Source organism: Acipenser ruthenus, chromosome 15 (assembly GCF_902713425.1).
Source record: "Acipenser ruthenus chromosome 15, fAciRut3.2 maternal haplotype, whole genome shotgun sequence".
NCBI lineage: Eukaryota > Metazoa > Chordata > Actinopteri > Acipenseriformes > Acipenseridae > Acipenser > Acipenser ruthenus.
Genome location: NC_081203.1, coordinates 7,934,001 through 7,953,158, shown reverse-complemented (window position 1 = coordinate 7,953,158; position 19,158 = coordinate 7,934,001). Strand labels below are relative to the sequence as shown.

Below are 19,158 nucleotides of genomic sequence, written 5' to 3'. Positions count from 1 at the left end.
ACGTGGGGCTGTATAACACTATATTTTTTGGAACCCCACTATGTACTCTTTAAGACTGAAATATGGGCTCCCGAGTGGCGCATCCAGTAAAGGTGCTCCACGTGGAGTGCAGGATGTGCCCTATAGTCTGGACGTCACGAGTTCGAGACCAGGCTATTCCTTTGCCGACCGAGGACGGGAGCTTCCAGGGGGTGCCGCTCAATTGGCTGAGCCCCGCCTGGGAGGAGGGAGGTTAGGTCGTCAGGTCGGCTTACCGCGCACCAGCGACCCCTGTAGTCTGGCCGGGCGCCTGCGGGCTTGCCTGTAAGCTGCCCAAGAGCTGCGTTGTCCTCCGACGCTGTAGCTCTTGGGTGGCTGCATGGTGACTCCGCAGTGTGAAAAAAAGCGGTCAGCTGACGGCACACGCTTCGGAGGACAGCGTGTGTTCGTCTTCACCCTCCCGAGTCAGAGCTGAGCCTAAAAAATAATTGGCCATTCCAAATTGGGGAGAAAATAATAAAAAATAATTGGCAACGACTAAATTAAAAAAAAAAAAAAAGACTAAAATATAATGTTACACCTCGAAGCTGACTGCACAACAGCTGTGCAGCTTTCAGGCAGGTCTGCAGTTCATTATTATTCATCAGGGTCCATACAGGTTCAGGGCAGTTTAGTGTGTGAATCTTAAATAGAATCAATGTTGGTGTTGTTGCAGGAGCTGGAGAAGCAGGGCTGTGTGTTTCAGGAGAGGCACGGCTGGGAGCGTCCAGGGTGGTTCAGTCAGGAAGGCCCTGCACCGGTAGGCATGCACTCTCACTATCTCTGTGACCAGTACTGGATTTAAAACGGTTTTATTCAAACTTTAAGAATAAAATCCTATTCAAAACATATTCACCATGATCTTGCTTGATGTAAAACATATGTAGCATATTCAACAACACGGTTCAATTGCAGATTTTGTAAGTACAACACTGTGGATTTGGGGATGGGGTGAGGACGGTCTTTCTGTTATCTAATAACCTATGTTGTAGTTACTGCAGTCAGCTACAGCACATGAAGTGAATCTCCATTAAAACAAACAATACCCCATCTGGGCATGTTAGTGTTCTTATGTCAGTATAGCTCATTCGATGCAATTCTTTCTGCTTCCACGTGGACAGGTCTTGGACTATGATTACTACGGGGCCTATGATTCCTCCCGACACACTGATTACAGGTACAACAAGCTACTTGGGAGAGAGTACACCTTCGACTTCCCACCACATCATGACATTGTGAGTACGAAGAATCTGTGACAGAAAGAAAAGCTCTGTGTCCCCACTATTTGACTTGTTTTTGTTTTTTAATGATGATTTCATGTTTTCGTTGAAAACAATAATTTTATTTAGCTGGTTTAAGGTGATGTTTCTTTGTTTAGCAGCTCCCTTGTTCTGTGTGTATTTGTGAAGTACACACTCATTACATTTCAAGCCATTAGAGATTTGGCCTTGGGCTTATTTTGGCAAACAGAGCCCACTGAGTTCAATTCGATTTACCAGCATCTCTTTTTTTGCTTTCCAAGAAATGTAGATCAAAGATGGATAGATTTTTTTTAAAAATAAATATAAACAACAAATGTGTAGAACAGTGTCTTGGAGACCTGTAGGTACTCAGGCTTTCAGAATGAAGGAGATATCTGTGTAGAACAGTGTCTTGGAGACCTGTAGGTACTCAGGCTTTCAGAATGAAGGAGATATCTGTGTAGAACAGTGTCTTGGAGACCTGTAGGTACTCAGGCTTTCAGAATGAAGGAGATATCTGTGTAGAACAGGGTCTTGGAGACCTGTAGGTACTCAGGCTTTCAGAATGAAGGAGATATCTGCCACTTGGATACAGAGTTAGGGGTTGCATGTTGAAGGCACAGATGGACAGACCTGGAGCCTCCATTCATGTACTCCGGTATATAACATCTTTGGTTTCTTCCTTTTCTTCCAGATAAAGAGCGACTGCTTGACATGCAGGCATGCTGTGGCAGTGTTTAACATGTCTTATTTCGGCAAGTTCTACCTGGTGGGAACTGATGCTAAAAAGGCAGCGGACTGGCTGTTCACAGCAGATCTGAATAAGCCACTTGGTAAGCAGTCATCTGTAAAATTAACTGTGAGCTGTAATCAGGGGTCAAAATGCATTGTAAGTTACTAACATACCTTATATAAGTGCCCATAGCTGTTGTTAGTTGGAGGTTCTAGGAAGCTTCACCCCTGGCAAGAGATGTCTTTCCTTGACGGGAGTGAACCTTCCCACCACTGCTGATGAGTATCATTGAAAGACTTGACTATGCAACATAACAGAGGAGGAGGAAGAGGAGAGGAGGAAGAAGAAAAGAGAATACATAAGAACATAAGACAATTAATGAACATTACTTTTCCAGTTCCTAGAAACTCATTGATCCCAAAACTTTGTCAAGTCAGATCTTAAAAGATCTCAATGGTTTGGTATTGACAAAATGGTAAAAAGTGTCTCCTAGCCTCTGTTGTATGTCTGTCTCCACATAATATTCAAATGTGTCTTCTGGTCCTGGACACAAGCGGAGACAAACACAGGACAGAGGGTAGGAAAACATTTATTCACAGAGTGGTGAGTGTATGGCATGGAGAATGTTTTAAGACAGGAAAGGGGTTTCTTTTTCCTAGGTACAACTGTCTACACCTGCATGTTGAATAAGAAGGGTGGGACTGAGAGTGACCTTACAGTGAGCCGCATCGAACCTGGACCAAAAAGCTCTGTGCTGGCACCTGCTTTCGAAGGTCAGTACCCCACACGAGGAGAGGCTGGGAGTTAGGGCAGGTCAGTACCCCACACGAGGAGAGGCTGGGAGTTAGGGCAAGTCAGCACCCCACACTGAGTAGAGGCTGGGTTAGGGGAGATCAGCACCCCACACCGAGGAGAGGCTGGGTTATAGCAGGTCAGCAGCCCACACCAAGGAGAGGTTGGGAGTTATGGCAGGTCAGCACCCCACACGAGGAGTGGCTGGGAGTTCGGGCAGGTCAGCACCCCACACCAAGGAGAGGCTGGGAGTTAGGGCAGGTCATTACCCCACACGAGGAGAGGCTGGGTTAGGGGAGGTCAGCACCCCACACCGAGGAGACGCTGGGTTAGGGGAGGTCAGTACCCCACACCGAGGAGAGGCTGGGTTAGGGGAGGTCAGCACCCCACACCGAGGAGAGGCTGGGTTAGGGGAGGTCAGCACCCCACACTGAGGAGACGCTGGATTAGGGGAGGTCAGCACCCCACACCAAGGAGAGGCTGGGTTAGGGGAGGTCAGCACCCCACACCGAGGAGAGGCTGGGAGTTAGGGGAGGTCAGCACCCCACACAGAGGAGAGGCTGGGTTAGGGGAGGTCAGCACCCCACACCGAGGAGAGGCTGGGTTAGGAGAGGTCAGCACCCCACACCAAGGAGGGGCTGGGAGTTAGGGCAGGTCAGCACCCCACACCGAGGAGAGGCTGGGTTAGGGGAGGTCAGCACCCCACACCGAGGAGAGGCTGGGTTAGGGGAGGTCAGCACCCCACACCGAGGAGAGGCTGGGAGTTAGTGCAGGGTCCTCACTGTGGAAGGGCGGGAGCGGGGTAAATGGCAGATTTCATCACATTGCAGTGTGGTTCTGGCAGTCATGATGTAAGAACAGTGCAGGTCAGTGAGAGAGGTCATAATGTTATTTTCTTAAATGATCACATTGGAATATTAATAAACTCACCAAATTGATTAAAAATATACTGCTTTTGGAATTTTGTTCACTTAAGGTACAACATACAGTATGTCTTAACAATAATGATAATTAATTTAAATGTTTGTCAATGTTCATTTAAGTTGTTGCCAACCTTCCCGCCAATATTTCTGGCTGATGTGTGGTCAGCCTCAGTTATTTGATCTTACTTTTAGACTCAGTTTAATTTCCTAAACAACTTACATTTAGGATGAAACCTGTTTAAACTTTATCGTATTGGGGATATTTGTAACCATCATGCTCTTACTTTTTTTTATGACACACCACATCATTAATGTGGATGACAATACCTGTGTACAACATTTATGTCTTGATGGAAATACCTTGAATAAATATTGGAGAATAACCTGCTATATCAAAAATACAGCTGACCCGTTTAACATTTGAAAAAATGTTTAATCTATTAAAAGAGTATTTATAGGTCTCTTGCAGTGTGCTCTTCTCTGAGAACATATTTTTGGTACACCAGGAAATTGTAAAAGCTACATTTTTTTATTTATTTATTTTTTTAATTTGGAATCGCCACATTTTTTTTCTTAGGGTTTTAATGTTCAAATTGCAAAAAGGAGACTAACCAATATATCAGAGAACAGTTGAATAGTTGAAAGGCATTCTCTGTTTTTTTTTTGGTTTTTTTTTTAGAATCTCCAATTATTTAAAATGTTCTCCCAGTTTGGAATGCCCAATTCTTACTATTTTTCTCCTTCACCGCGGCGATTCCCTACACAACTCAGGGACCTGAGGTTCCAGTGGGCGTCCTCCTATCCCAATAAGTCATAAAAAAATACATTTAAAAAAGCCAAAGTACACAACATGGTATTGCAATATTATTCATTACACTGCATGTATTATTTGAATGTTGTAATTGAATTAGTTCAATTATTTTAATGTTAAAAAAAGACTAAACAATATATCAGAGAACAGTTGAAACGTGCACAAAACAAATGCAAGAAAAACAATGATACCGGTCAACATTTACAGCACTAAAATCTGCTGGTTTGAGTCTTTGCGAGTGACTTGAGTGTTTTGCCGATAATAAAAAGGTGATTTATGAGTTATGTAAACTGATTGATGCCTTTCACAAATGGGATGTCAGTCACCAGTCTCTTCCAGCATCACATACTGCAGAACCACCTGTTTGTTTTCTGGGACACTTGAGACTGTGGTCCTTCATTCCCAGTTGTAGTTGCAGACTCTCCTATTGGCCACTATTGCTTAACATCATCTATAATAAAATCCTTTGCATAACAAAGCACATTAGGAGGCAATATTGCCTAATAGTTTGTAATAAATGAATATGCCAATGGTTCTATCAAAGGTCTATGCTCTTGGCTAATTTGAAATGCAACTAATGCAATTTGCGAGTGCTTAGAAGAGTGTTAAAGCAGCGTTAGACTCAGTGGGTTCTGTGTGGTTAAATAAACTGGAGCCTTGTGAACACGGGGTGCTGAGTGCGATAGCTCTTTCCAGTGCAGCAGTGCAAAGCGCCTGGCCCATACAGGTGGAGGGAGAGCAGCGTCTTAAAAAGGGCACATCAAGCCGGTGAAGTGGAAAGCCCGCTCTACAGAGATCCTTGAAATATTTAACAGGTTGAGTGCTGAGAAGGCAAAAGGATAACTTGAAAAGAAAGCAATGGGATTATTGTACCTGCTGTTCAGGGTGTAAGCAAGGGCTTCAAACTCTCCCGGTCAATCTTCCTCCAGCACACAGACAACAGCATTGTTTGTAAGCACAGTGAACACACAATTACTTGTTTATACATATGCAGTGAACTCCACATCGTCCAAACTTGAGCGCAGTAAATACTGGACACTTTCAATGCACTGTGTGGAACATGTGTGTACATTTACTATACTGTGTGTGTATAATAAGTCACTTCACACATCAGTAGCATACATGTACATATAGAGATATGAATTAAGGTTTTAAAAAAAGCTAAGGTGCCTTCAAACTCGGCCCTCCTGCACTGTCATATACTGTGACTGTAAGTCACAATGACCTATTATTTTGTAAGTAGAAGTCTAGTTTCGAATAACCTTAACAAATGATATAGAGTCATTAAAATTATAGCTTGCCAATCAGGCATTCTAATATGGGGCAAGGGGGCTAATAGGTGCTGATGTTCAGCTTGAAGAGGTTTTATTGCAGGAGATGAATTAGCTGTGGATTGCCAAGCTCCATCTGTTAGAGGTAATTTCTCATTTAGTGTGCTTATTCACAGCCCAGTAGATGCAAATATAAAGAGCTGCAGTGCTGTGAGTGAGAGGGGATAAGGGTAAGTGTAGACAGCTTTGCGTGGGTTTATCTGCGTAAGCATGTGTGAACATTCGCTCTGTAGAGCTTCAGTAGTATAGAAAACCATGAACACCTGGCGGGAAGGGATTACATTAAAGTACAACCAAGATAAACCACTTATTGCTTTAATTATTCTGTCATTCTTATTATTGTCTGCTTTTACAGTTAGATTTAGTTATTAAATAACATATTTTGCAGTGATGCATAAACTATGGTTTCTACTGGGTACTGTTGGTGAGAATGTACATGTTTTTTGCAATAAGTATATTTTTTAAATGAACCTTTATTATCTTAAAGTGATTTTAGTTAACAAAACAATTCCCTAAATCTTTCCTGTTGTGCACGTACTTCCGCTCGCTATGCTGGTATCAAATGTCCAGTTTTGAAAGAAACTCCTGTTATAGTAGACATGTATTTTTCATTTAAAACATGTCTGGTACTATAGTGATGTCTGTAAAGTCATATTATGAACCGTTTTGTTGCAGTCATTTAAAAAGCTACTGCTGTTGCACTGACAACTCCTCATAAGTCACAGATCATGTTAGATTCTGTGCAGGCTTCATATTTGCAGGGTTATTTAATTGGCAAGCTGCTTGCTGACTCCAGGAACTTGTCTGTCACCTGCTTGCTCCTCAGCAAGGCCCTTCTAAAGCCCACAGTCCGCAAGCCAATAAAGGCAGCCCTGGTGAGCGCTCCAGTTAAGCTAAGGATCTTCTAAACTCTGCAAGTTACCTGTGCCGATGACCTTGACACACAGGAAGTCTGGATTATGTTCTCGAAAACAGTAATACAGTAGTCTGCAGCTAAGAGAAACGAAACTTATCACTTATATGTGAGCATCAAAAGAAACTTATTATTATATCTGGATAAAATTCACTAGATGTGATCGAAAAATGACAAACTCTGTTTTAGAGCAGGTACAGTGACTTTTTATGGTGCTGATTTAACAATTGACATCACGAAGATGCTGCAAAATGATCTGTCTATCTTGGGCAGGTGTTGTGACTCTTAGTCTCCCAGTTCGTGGCCTGTCATTTACAGAGTGTGTCTGGTTATACAGTCTCGCCAGGTTTGAAATTGCTGGTTGTGAGCACTCAAGACGACGAGCCACAATACGCTGCCCTAGTCTAGCCTCCAACATGCCAATTGCATGAAGGTGCTGCTGTCTTGACAGACGTGGCATATTGTTTTTTTTCTGTGATTTTCTTTATTGCTTTTATTCAAGTTTGCCAATCAACAGCTGAAATCACTCCATATCCAGTGTTCAATCAACTGTCTCACTAATTTGGTGATTAAGTGCTATGCTTCAGTCATAATCACTAAAGTGTGTCATGGTCAAGAATGAATGATCGAGTGATGAAAAAGAAACCAAAAACATTTTGTCAATGTCCATCATTATTTTTTTCGAAAATAAATGTGTTATTATAGTGATAAGTTTCTTTTGATGCTCGGTATACATATGTATTACTTGTCATGACGCACATGCTTCAGCATATGAAATTAGCTGAATAAGTAAAATCAATAGGCAAGTGTATGTTAATAAACTATAATAACAAAGTAACAGACAAACTAACTTTAATAAACTAACTGTCAAACTAAATTAACACAGCACCCCTGCACACGTTAACAAATACAGCAGCAACATACAAGACATGCACATTATTTAACAGAATGGTGAAGCAACAGGAAACACCAAATTACTCTGCGACTTTTTTTCAAGAGCTCGAACAATTTCAAACTTTTTGTAGCAAGAGAAACAGCAGCGTATTTTGCTTTTTTTTTACATGCCACTGTCAGTGCCAAGAAGATGTTCTTTTAAGAGAAGTTCCTGTTCCTTTAGCTGGAGCATTTACAATGGGAAAAATACCTTTCACCACAAGGGTGTACCCTTAGGTGGTGTTCCTATACGCAGAGAGTACTGTACTGGAATTGCATATGATTGTGGGACCCTGCAACCTTAAATGAATGAACTGTAGTAAGAAGTCTACCATTCAAAGGGGAGATTACCAAAGGTTTATTGCTGATAGCTATATGTAGGGGTCTACCTAATTCACGAAATCGGGAAACTGAGGGGTCACCGCGAAATTCACCTCTTTAGTGGCCAATGCATACACCAGAAGCAATCACAAACTATGTATCTTAATTCTGTAGACAGGCTTTTTTATTCCCTTGCCGTACCTTAGACAAATAATATTTTAAAAAATACATGACATCAGTGTTTTAATCAGCCTATCAGTGCTTGTGCACTGGCTTTTCTGTGAACTGTACAGGAGGTGGGACAAAGTCAGTGTTGCATTCTTATTTAGAGTTAGGTTGCTAAAATCTACTAGTTTTCAGCATTGGAGTTAAAATACAAAAAATGGACGACAAAGCAAAAAATGCAAAGTATCTGAGGATCATGTCAAGAAATTTCCCAAAGAAACTACATGCAGATGGAGGTCAATTGTTTTGCACATCTTGTAATGTGTCTTTGGAGAACATACGATCCATCGTTATTTAGCTTCATAATCACACATTAAATGAAACAATACTACAGAGACTACTAAACAGAACGTAAAACAAACAGCTTTCAGAAAATAAACTTGAAAGTCAGCACAGACGAAAAGTATTCCTGTTGGTTGTAGCCATGTTAAATCAGTACTACATGTACGATCTAGCACAGCCTCCTCGCTTCAAACAACCTGCTGCTTACTTTTTAAACGCAGTTAGAATTTTAGACCCGAAATACACACGTTTTCTTTCTTTTGACTCAGTACCACTCTGTGTGAAGAAGAGTCTTCTGCTCTCTGTCTTAAGAAAAAAGGCAGATGAAGGGGTTTCTCAAAAAATTACAGATTACAGGGGTAGTGAGCCTTGGACCGGTGGACTTGAACTGAACCCGACACAAATGGTCTCTACAGGATCATAAATAGATCGGAGCATCCGATCAGAATTTATGGAGGAAACGAAAGCTGGAGACAGCCGAAGGAAGTCATAAATGGATAATGTATTCATCCCATGCAGGGTGAGGCAACCCATTGTCCAAAACAATGGAAGACAGTTGTAGGGGTAATGTATAGGTCTTTGTGTGAAAGTCCTATAAGTACTGACAACTTGCAGCAAGAACTTTGAATTGGTTTCTGAATTGGTGTCTGAATTGTTTGAGTCTAACATGGCTCCATAAGAGAAGATAACATTAAGCTTTATACCTCTTGACTGCAAGAAGTTTCTGTACCCTGCAATAAACGAACGTCAAAGAAAGCTCTGTGTTCAGCACTCCTGCTGATAGGAAAAGGAGACGTCTGCGAGGCGAAGCATTTAAGGAAAGAAGAAAACACACAGGCCACCAGTTGAAAAGGATCTCCACCTGTGCTTTTGCAGAGATGATGTACCAGTTTTGTGATTACAACACATAGAAATTGATAAAATAGTTATCTTAAATTGCGCTTTTAACGCGTGTATGAAAAACCTCAGAGTTTGAACCTTGTTAAAAAGTATACTTGTGTAATTGTTAGTAAACAATTGTAGCCCAGCCTTAACTGTGATTATTAGAAGAATTGTAATTGAAGAAGTTTTGCTTTGCATTTTAATAATAAATGTTGGTGTTTAACTAGAGGTATTTTGCCTGGGAGCGGTAGACTCAGGGCCGTTGTCTGTGTAGTTGAGCTGAGGGAACTGTCTGCAGAGTGACGTCATCACCTGCTGGCAGAGCCGCGTAGCCTGTGCTGAGATTGAGACAGAGGAGTTTAACGTACTGTGTTAGAAAGAGATGTTGAACCTATACTGGATGTTAGGAAAGCAATAGGATTCCACTTGTACTGTAGCTAAATGCATTATTGAGAAACGACATATATAGAAGCATATACATTCAAGGAATAAGTGTTTACTGGTGCTGCATTGATATGTATCTGAATTGTTACCTCATGATGATTTTCTAAGTTTTTCCTTTCTGTACCATTATTATTTTTAGCTAATAAACCGCTATGATATTTTAAACTACCTTGTTGTGGTTGAGGGTGTTTTGTGTGTTCATTGTAATTCTTCGATCTTATACACATCATTAAATAAAATGATTATGATGAGGTCTTAATTTAACAGATAACTAATAGATTGTGTTTAGTCGATGATCTAATATGGTAATGGTCATATAGTATTCATTCAAGTTGATTAACGCACATTCATTTGAACTATTGTCATTATTCAAATTAATTAATTGTTTTAATTAATTCTTAAACTAACGTAATTAGCCCCACATAACTCATATCCCCTCATCCAGATTAATGACGCTATCCTGGGTTTTATAATACAGAGCGACAGACTGGAGGTATAGTAAATATTTCTGAGGTAACATGTTTAATGATTGACGTTTCATTTCTATACCTTGTTTCCACAAGATTACAGAAATATTGATTTCCTTTACCTACATGCAAAAGATGAAGTAATAATAAACAAATGATGTTCCCTCTGAAATGTGCCTTGAGGCGCGTCCGACAGTGCGTTCCATGTCAGTGGTTTAATGAAAGATTGTTCCGCGTCGTTTCATTTCAGTTAAAGTGTGGGCTGGTCCAGGTCAGATTGGCGTGATGAACGCGTGCGGTGGGCCAGGTTTAACCAGTAAAGCAGTTGTGGGTGTGATTAGCTCAGTCCTCATGCATGCTAGGAGAGAATGTATCTGTAAACACATTTGAGGTCTTTCTGATCCAGGACCACATTGTGTCCATCTGGCTGGTCTCTGTCTACCTGATTTTAGAATGTGATGCATGCTTTTATATTACTACTTCTTGAGTGTTTCCTTGATGTGGAATGTAAAAAAAAAAAAAAAATACTGTCAGATCTAGAGAATCGGCACTGGTTAGAGAATTTGCTTTTCATAATACAGAGGGATTTGTGTATGATTTTTAACTATTCACCAGTCAGATCAGAGATGTGGGAAACATCAGACTTCCAGGATGACCACACTTTCTCCAACATCATATTTAGTTTTCTCCTCTGGGAAACAGCCAGCTGGGATTTAAAAGTCCATTTGTCAAAGGCAGCAGTCCACACATAAATACATCAAGCAGAACCAGATACTTGAGCTCTGTTTCATTTAAGTGCAGGTTTCTCAGAGAGGCAGGCTTGTGTTCCCAGTGGGATTTTAATTTACTTTGTTTTTTTATTATACAATTTAGAATTCAAGAATGTTTGTTTTGCTTTGTCTTTTTGCTGTGCTGTACAACACTTACAGAGGTCAGGCTGGGCATTCACCTTCACTTCTCTCCTCCAAAACACCACCCCAACAAAGAATGTGCTCTTCCTTTATGTACATGTGGCCATTCCCCAATTAGCACTCAGTTACCCAATTGGGGAATGGCTACATTCCACTTGTGATTGTTGGCAGAGATAGATTTAATCCCATCCCTGCCAAACTTACTTTCACACAACACTATTTACATGTGCAGGGCTTATGCCCTGCCACAATAACATACAGTGGAACGTTGCATATCCTACCGTCACATAACCGCCCTGATCAATTAACCGCCTCGCTAAATAAATAAATAAATAAATATTAAAATTAGGCTACGAGAGTAATGGTATTGGCAGCAAGTGCAGCGTCCGAGATGGAAACAGAAAGAAAGCGTTATAGTAATCAGCCTTTTGGTGCGTTCCCCTTTAAGAGAGACAGGCTGTGTGCGTGTGTCAGTCAGCTGTGTGTAGCTGTGTGTAGCAGTGACACCAGTTGAGAAAGCTTTGTGTTTTACTCTTTTTTTGTGCAATGTGTTTATATGATGGAGCGCACGGTTGCAGATATTGGCAGCGTGTTGTTGTAGCTTTTAAATGCATTTGAAATAAACAAAGCAAGCTTCATAAACGCAATGCTTACCGGCCGTTTGTTTAAAATAGCCAAAGCAATATTCAAACCGAACTGCTTATCGGCTGTTGGCAATATCAAGAAAGTGCAAAGTACCGTGACAGAGATATTAAGAAAGCAGAACCAGGGAGGCAGGGACTTCTAGAGTTAAGAAAGAAGTCATCAGTTGCAGGTTACTGTACATTCACGGTTTTGTATTTTTTTTTTTTTAAAAGCTTTGTGTGGAGATGGCTTATAGTTAGGACCCTGTGAAAATCGTGATTTCATGGGCTGCGCGGAAATTGTGAAATTAGCCTAATAACGCGATTTTTACGATAATTTCATAATTATTTGTATTTCATACAAAAAAAATCACATTAACGAAACTGTACAACTCTGATATGTGCCTGCGTTTAATATCTGCCATGCACACAGTGCTGTGCAGTGATTGTCATGTGACTTTATGCAATCTAAGCTTGTTTATGTTTACTTCCTTTTAAAGCAAATAATTTCCTTGTGTTTAAAGCAGTTTGCGTGTTGTTTTTGTTCACTAACCTATTTATGCATGTGTAAATGTTATTTTCTATAGATGTTCGCAAATCTGACTTTTTTCATATATTCACCTATACCCCAGTCCATATATATATATATATATATATATACAGTGCCTTGCGAAAGTATTCGGCCCCCTTGAACTTTGCGACCTTTTGCCACATTTCAGGCTTCAAACATAAAGATATGAAACTGTAATTTTTTGTGAAGAATCAACAACAAGTGGGACACAATCATGAAGTGGAACGAAATTTATTGGATATTTCAAACTTTTTTAACAAATAAAAAACTGAAAAATTGGGCGTGCAAAATTATTCAGCCCCTTTACTTTCAGTGCAGCAAACTCTCTCCAGAAGTTCAGTGAGGATCTCTGAATGATCCAATGTTGACCTAAATGACTAATGATGATAAATAGAATCCACCTGTGTGTAATCAAGTCTCCGTATAAATGCACCTGCACTGTGATAGTCTCAGAGGTCCGTTTAAAGCGCAGAGAGCATCATGAAGAACAAGGAACACACCAGGCAGGTCCGAGATACTGTTGTGGAGAAATTTAAAGCCGGATTTGGATACAAAAAGATTTCCCAAGCTTTAAACATCCCAAGAAGCACTGTGCAAGCGATAATATTGAAATGGAAGGAGTATCAGACCACTGCAAATCTACCAAGACCTGGCCGTCCCTCTAAACTTTCAGCTCATACAAGGAGGAGACTGATCAGAGATGCAGCCAAGAGGCCCATGATCACTCTGGATGAACTGCAGAGATCTACAGCTGAGGTGGGAGACTCTGTCCATAGGACAACAATCAGTCGTATACTGCACAAATCTGGCCTTTATGGAAGAGTGGCAAGAAGAAAGCCATTTCTTAAAGATATCCATAAAAAGTGTTGTTTACAGTTTGCCACAAGCCACCTGGGAGACACACCAAACATGTGGAAGAAGGTGCTCTGGTCAGATGAAACCAAAATCGAACTTTTTGGCAACAATGCAAAACGTTATGTTTGGCGTAAAAGCAACACAGCTCATCACCCTGAACACACCATCCCCACTGTCAAACATGGTGGTGGCAGCATCATGGTTTGGGCCTGCTTTTCTTCAGCAGGGACAGGGAAGATGGTTAAAATTGATGGGAAGATGGATGGAGCCAAATACAGGACCATTCTGGAAGAAAACCTGATGGAGTCTGCAAAAGACCTGAGACTGGGACGGAGATTTGTCTTCCAACAAGACAATGATCCAAAACATAAAGCAAAATCTACAATGGAATGGTTCACAAATAAACATATCCAGGTGTTAGAATGGCCAAGTCAAAGTCCAGACCTGAATCCAATCGAGAATCTGTGGAAAGAACTGAAAACTGCTGTTCACAAATGCTCTCCATCCAACCTCACTGAGCTCGAGCTGTTTTGCAAGGAGGAATGGGCAAAAATTTCAGTCTCTCGATGTGCAAAACTGATAGAGACATACCCCAAGCGACTTACAGCTGTAATCGCAGCAAAAGGTGGCGCTACAAAGTATTAACTTAAGGGGGCTGAATAATTTTGCACGCCCAATTTTTCAGTTTTTTATTTGTTAAAAAAGTTTGAAATATCCAATAAATTTCGTTCCACTTCATGATTGTGTCCCACTTGTTGTTGATTCTTCACAAAAAATTACAGTTTCATATCTTTATGTTTGAAGCCTGAAATGTGGCAAAAGGTCGCAAAGTTCAAGGGGGCCGAATACTTTCGCAAGGCACTGTATATATATATATATATATATATATATATATATATATATATATATATATATATATATGTATCACGTGTAAATAGTTTTGTGTTGTCAAATATTAACATCTTAAAACATGTTTTAAAAATGTTTTGTTCAAAATAAAGCATTGCTGTTCAAATTGTAAAGTTTCAATTTTTTTTTTTTTTTTTTTTAAGATAAAAATTCCAAAAATAAATAGCAGTCAATAATCAGACAATAATCGTGATACAAAAATGTTGTTATCGTCCCAACCCTAACAGAAAAAGTCCATAAATGGTAATTCATAAGTATTCATTCCCTGACATTCCCTGACAAGGAAAATGAAATGAATAGGTAGTTGAGGCACCTTTAGCTGTAATAACTTCTTTTAAATGATTAGGATTTCTGTCAATGAGCTTTTGGCATGATTCTTCAGTGATTTTTGACTATTCTTCAACGCAAAGTTGTTCAGTTCATTCAAATTCCGAGGACTTCTCTTGTGCACAGCCTTCTTCAACTCATACCAAAGATTCTCAATCGAATTTAGATCAAGACTTTGACTAGGCCATTCCAGAACCTTGATTTTATTCTTCTTCAACCATTCTGAAGTAGATTTTGATGTGTGCTTTGGATCGTTGTTGTGTTGGAACGTCCAGTTGCGCTTTAAATCAAGTTTTGTACCAGAGGGTTTCACATAATTGGTCAATATCTTTTGGTATGCTATGGAATCCATTTTACCATTGCCTGTGCCAGTAGAGGAAAAACAGCCCCACAGAAGGATATTACCACCTCCATACTTGACAGTAGGTGTGGTGTGCATTTCTTTGTATGTCTCACCAGACTTTCTCCAAACATAGACTATCAGCATAACCAAATAGCTTTGTTTTTGTTTCATCACTCCACAAAACTTTTGACCAGAACTCATATCCATCATTCAAATACCGTTTTGCAAACTATTGTCCTTGTGTCGTTTTCCTAAGAGTGTTTTTTTCCTTGGCCTGTGACCATTGAGACCTTCACCATGCAACCTATGGTTGAAATGGAAACCCCAGTCCCACTTGCAGCCAATTCACTTTGAATGTCTTTGGCAGTCGATCTCGGATTGTTATTAACCTTCTTCACAATTCTTCTACTTGTTCTTGGTGAAAGAACCTTCTTTCTTCCAGACCGAGGGAGCATTGTGACAGTGCCATGAGTCTTGTACTTCTTGATAATAGAAACAATAGTTGAAATTGGGATACTGAAAAGCTTGGAAATCTTCTTGTATCCTTCTCCAGCTTTATGACAAAAAAGTGTAATGACAGCAATCATCCTATGCCTAACCCTTTTATACTCTCTAAGAATGTTCACCTACAATCCAGCATTTTCTAGACTTTTCTAGAATTAGGTTCTGCATTATCATATTTAAATTTCTAGCACCTTGTAGACAATACTATCATGGCATCAAAGGGTATGAATACATTTGAATTAGCATTTTTGGAGTTTTGCAAAAATAAATAAATAAATAAATAAATAATTGTAGAAATCTATTTCTTGTAACTTTTTTTTTCCCTCATCCACAAAAGCAAAACTTTTGCTACACAAGATCCTAAAATTATCATGCACATAACAGAACTCACATGTTTACAGTATTTACAAGTGTATTTTTAGTTAAATGTCCTTATGAAAACAGCTCAACGAATTGCAGCTTATCCAGGCTTGCATATCGATGATGAATCTGTATCAGAAAAAAACCTGGTTGAACGTGAAAAGCAGGAATGTAAATTCTATAATCCCTGGCATCCCAGGAAAGTTGTTGCATCTATTAGATGTTTTAAAACAGCCCTGTTCCTTCTCACGGTTTAGTTGTGTTATGTTACTTGAATCTGTGCACCTTCGTCTGTAACATGCTCAATGCAAATTTGTCCTATCAGCTTCAGTATCTACTGAGTTTCCTACCTTCGTCCAAAATTAAATTGAATAATATTCACCTCACATGCAGAATTGTATTAAATTAAACCACTTTAATACGGGCAAAGATGTCTACTGTCAACATTGAATACACTCTGTCCACTAACTCCAACAGCACATGCGTAATAGAACATTGGGTAAGGTAATAATTATATTAAAATGAGCAAGGCTGGAAGCATGTCTGGAGACTTGCCTCCCTTGATTAAATTTTTTTTTTTTTCATCCATTGAAAAATCATTTCTAGCACATGTGATTTTTTGCAGTTTGTATTGAAGTCTATTGCAGATAGGGAAAACCAATGGAGCCATTGCCTCCGGCTATCTGAATAGTGTTACAACAGAGGTTTTTTGTGTGAGTCTCTCTCTGTATATTATAAACAGCTATAAAATGTAAGATATATAAAGCAAATACACTTCATTGTGTGGTTTAGTTATATATTATATATGAACAGAACACAATTCTAATAATAATGATATATAATTTATATAAAAGCTGTGCGCATTGGACGTCTTATCCATTTTGCAAAGCATAAACAACACATTATAGCAAACGATGGCTAGAAGTAAAGGAAAAGCACAATAAAGTGTTCATATACACATTCTCATTCATTCATTTAGTCCAGTTGTTAGTTATATGTTGTTTTGTTGCTGGGGTTCAGTTGGACCCCGGTTACCAGGAAAGTCAGTTTTCTGACATGCCCTTATGAGGCTTAATGAGTGTCTTTCTGGGAGTTATTTGCGTTTTTATTTATTTTTGTAAGTGAGATGCAATTTGTTTCTGGAACAGTCTCAAACAGACACACTGCTTTAATGGCTTTACTAATGCTGTGCTTTGCTCTGTCCCTTCGCTTACAGGCGATGGCTACTACCTGGCAATAGGGGGCACTGTGGCGCAGCACAACTGGTCACACATAACCACTGTACTGCAGGATAAGAAGTTCAAGTGTGAGCTCGTGGACTGCTCTGAGGATATGGGCATGATCAGCATTCAGGGACCACAGAGGTAGGGGCACAGCTTCCATTGATGTTGTTTTCAGACATCCCAATGGTCTCTGTCTTTAATTGCCTCTGTGTTTTGCAGAAGATTGTTATGCAACAAAAAAAATATAATAATGAAAAAAAAAAAACTTGAGTGCACAAAAAAACATTCAACTATATTGCTTGTTCTTTGGTACAGGTTTTGTAAAATGAACAGGTGTTTGTGTCATATGTTATATTAAATTTAGGGAAACCTTTGAAATAAAGAACATAAGGATATCATCTTCTTGCTATTGACTTCAAGGTGATGGCGATAGCTGAGAGTCCAATTTGAGGGTGACTCCGAGGTATCAGGATTTGTGGCCATGGTTAAGGGGACTGTGATGGGGTATGCCTGTCCCTATGTTTATTTTGTTATTATTATTATTTATAATTAAAGAATGAACGGATTTGTATTTCACCCTGCAGTACTGAGACGTCACCCACCCTGGTCTGGTGAAGTCGCCCACCCAGCCACCCTGTTCACATATGGTGTTGTGTGTGGGATAACAGCACCTCCACGAACCCAGGCCAGGAGAGGTACTGCGGGTGAATTTTTGAGAATTTTTATTTTTTTTATTTTTTAAGTTTGAAAAAGAAATAAAATGGATGCAAGTATGCTGGTTATCATGGTGGATACCTGGGACCAGCAGAGGAGGAGGGCAAAGAAAGAGAGGCAAGATGCCAGTGACGCACAGCGGCAGGAGGAGAGGAGGCAGCAGTACACCATCCTCGAGGAGAGGATGAGGGAGATGTGCAGGCTAGCATTGCTACTGCCGGAATGCCCCATGCTGCTGTCAGCATTGCTGCTTCCCGCACAGCCCTCGGTTGCCCGTTCCTCACCGTCCGGGAATGCCCATTCGGCACCTCCCAGGGATGCCATGCCATCACCTGTCCCGCACCGCCCAGGGTTGCCCATTCGTCACTGCCTGGAGTTGCCCATTCCCCACCGCCCGGAGATGCTCATTCCTCACTGTCCGGGGATGCCCATTCGACACCTCCCAGGGATGCCACGCCGTCACCGCCTGGGGTGCGCTCTCTAAGGAGTTATAAGCAAGTTTTGCATTTGACCTTAAGCAGAGGTCAAACGTCACAATCAAGGTCACTTTTGAAGGGGCTCCCGAGTGGCGCATCCAGTAAAAGCGCTCCACATGGAGTGCACAATGTGCCCTATAGCCTGGAGATCGCAGGTTCGAATCTAGGCTATGTCACAGCCTACAGTGACCGGGGGTTCCTAGGGGCAGCACACAAATTGGCAGAGCACCGCTCAGGTAGGGAGGGCTTGGGTCCTCTGGCTCTATAGGTCTGGTGGCCTCACTGTGGACCCGCAGTGTGAAAAATGACGAATTGGCAGGAGCATGTTTCGGAGGTCACTTTTGAATTAAGCATATATGGGTTCCTATCATTGTTCCATAGTAACCATGACCCTGTCTACACTCTAAGGCGTATAGCTAGTTTGAACTTAATAAGAGATCAAAAGTCAAGATCAAGGTAATTGTTTAACCCTTTGCGGTCCATTTATTAACTGCGTGTCAGGCACGCCAGGTCTAATTTATTTTCACATGCGCAGTTAATTTTAGACGCGCTGTTTAAAAGAATTTTTTTCACAGTCAAACGGGTTTAAAATGCCCTGCATAACAACAAAACACTCACTAGGCATCTCCAGCCCCGCCCCACCCTTTCATTCGCTATAGCTTTCACCTATGTAAGAAATAAATAATAATAATAATAATAATAATAATAGGTCGTACATACCGATCAATCATCTCCTGATCACTCGTTTTATCACCAAACTCCTCAATAATGCGATCCAAGTCATTATTTTATTACTATAACATCTCAAAAAAGCTCTGCAAATGTCCGTGTTCTCTGTGCGCTGACTCACTATCGGCCAGCTTGTTTACTTATGACCGCCCCGTTATCTGATACCAGGGCCATGTATGACTATTCATGAGATACGCCTTTTTTTTTTCGACTTGTCTCGGCTCCTGTCGTTCCCACTCGGCCATTGAATGGTTTTCTCGACTTTTTCCGGAGAAAAAACAACTAGAACCCCGTTTT

General features: G+C 40.5%; 1 protein-coding gene across 1 annotated transcript; it reads left to right on the top strand.

Moving 5' to 3' along the window:
* Window positions 1-661: 661 nt before the first annotated feature.
* LOC131697557 (sarcosine dehydrogenase, mitochondrial-like) lies at window positions 662-17,087 on the top strand. Its single transcript, XM_058987298.1, has 5 exons — window positions 662-778; window positions 1,140-1,253; window positions 1,954-2,092; window positions 2,652-2,765; window positions 16,936-17,087. Exons 1-5 carry the CDS (start codon window positions 677-679, stop codon window positions 17,085-17,087), a joined length of 621 nt encoding a protein of 206 aa, XP_058843281.1. The 5' UTR covers window positions 662-676.
* The last annotated feature ends 2,071 nt before the right edge of the window (window positions 17,088-19,158 follow it).

Excerpts from the sequence above, each read along its gene's own strand:
- LOC131697557 (XM_058987298.1), top strand. The coding sequence starts at position 677 with ATGTTGGTGTTGTTGCAGGAGCTGGAGAAGCAGGGCTGTGTGTTTCAG. Across the intron at positions 2,093-2,651 it reads AGATCTGAATAAGCCACTTG|GTACAACTGTCTACACCTGC; the intron begins GTAAGCAGTCAT and ends TCTTTTTCCTAG. Across the intron at positions 2,766-16,935 it reads GCTGGCACCTGCTTTCGAAG|GCGATGGCTACTACCTGGCA; the intron begins GTCAGTACCCCA and ends CTTCGCTTACAG.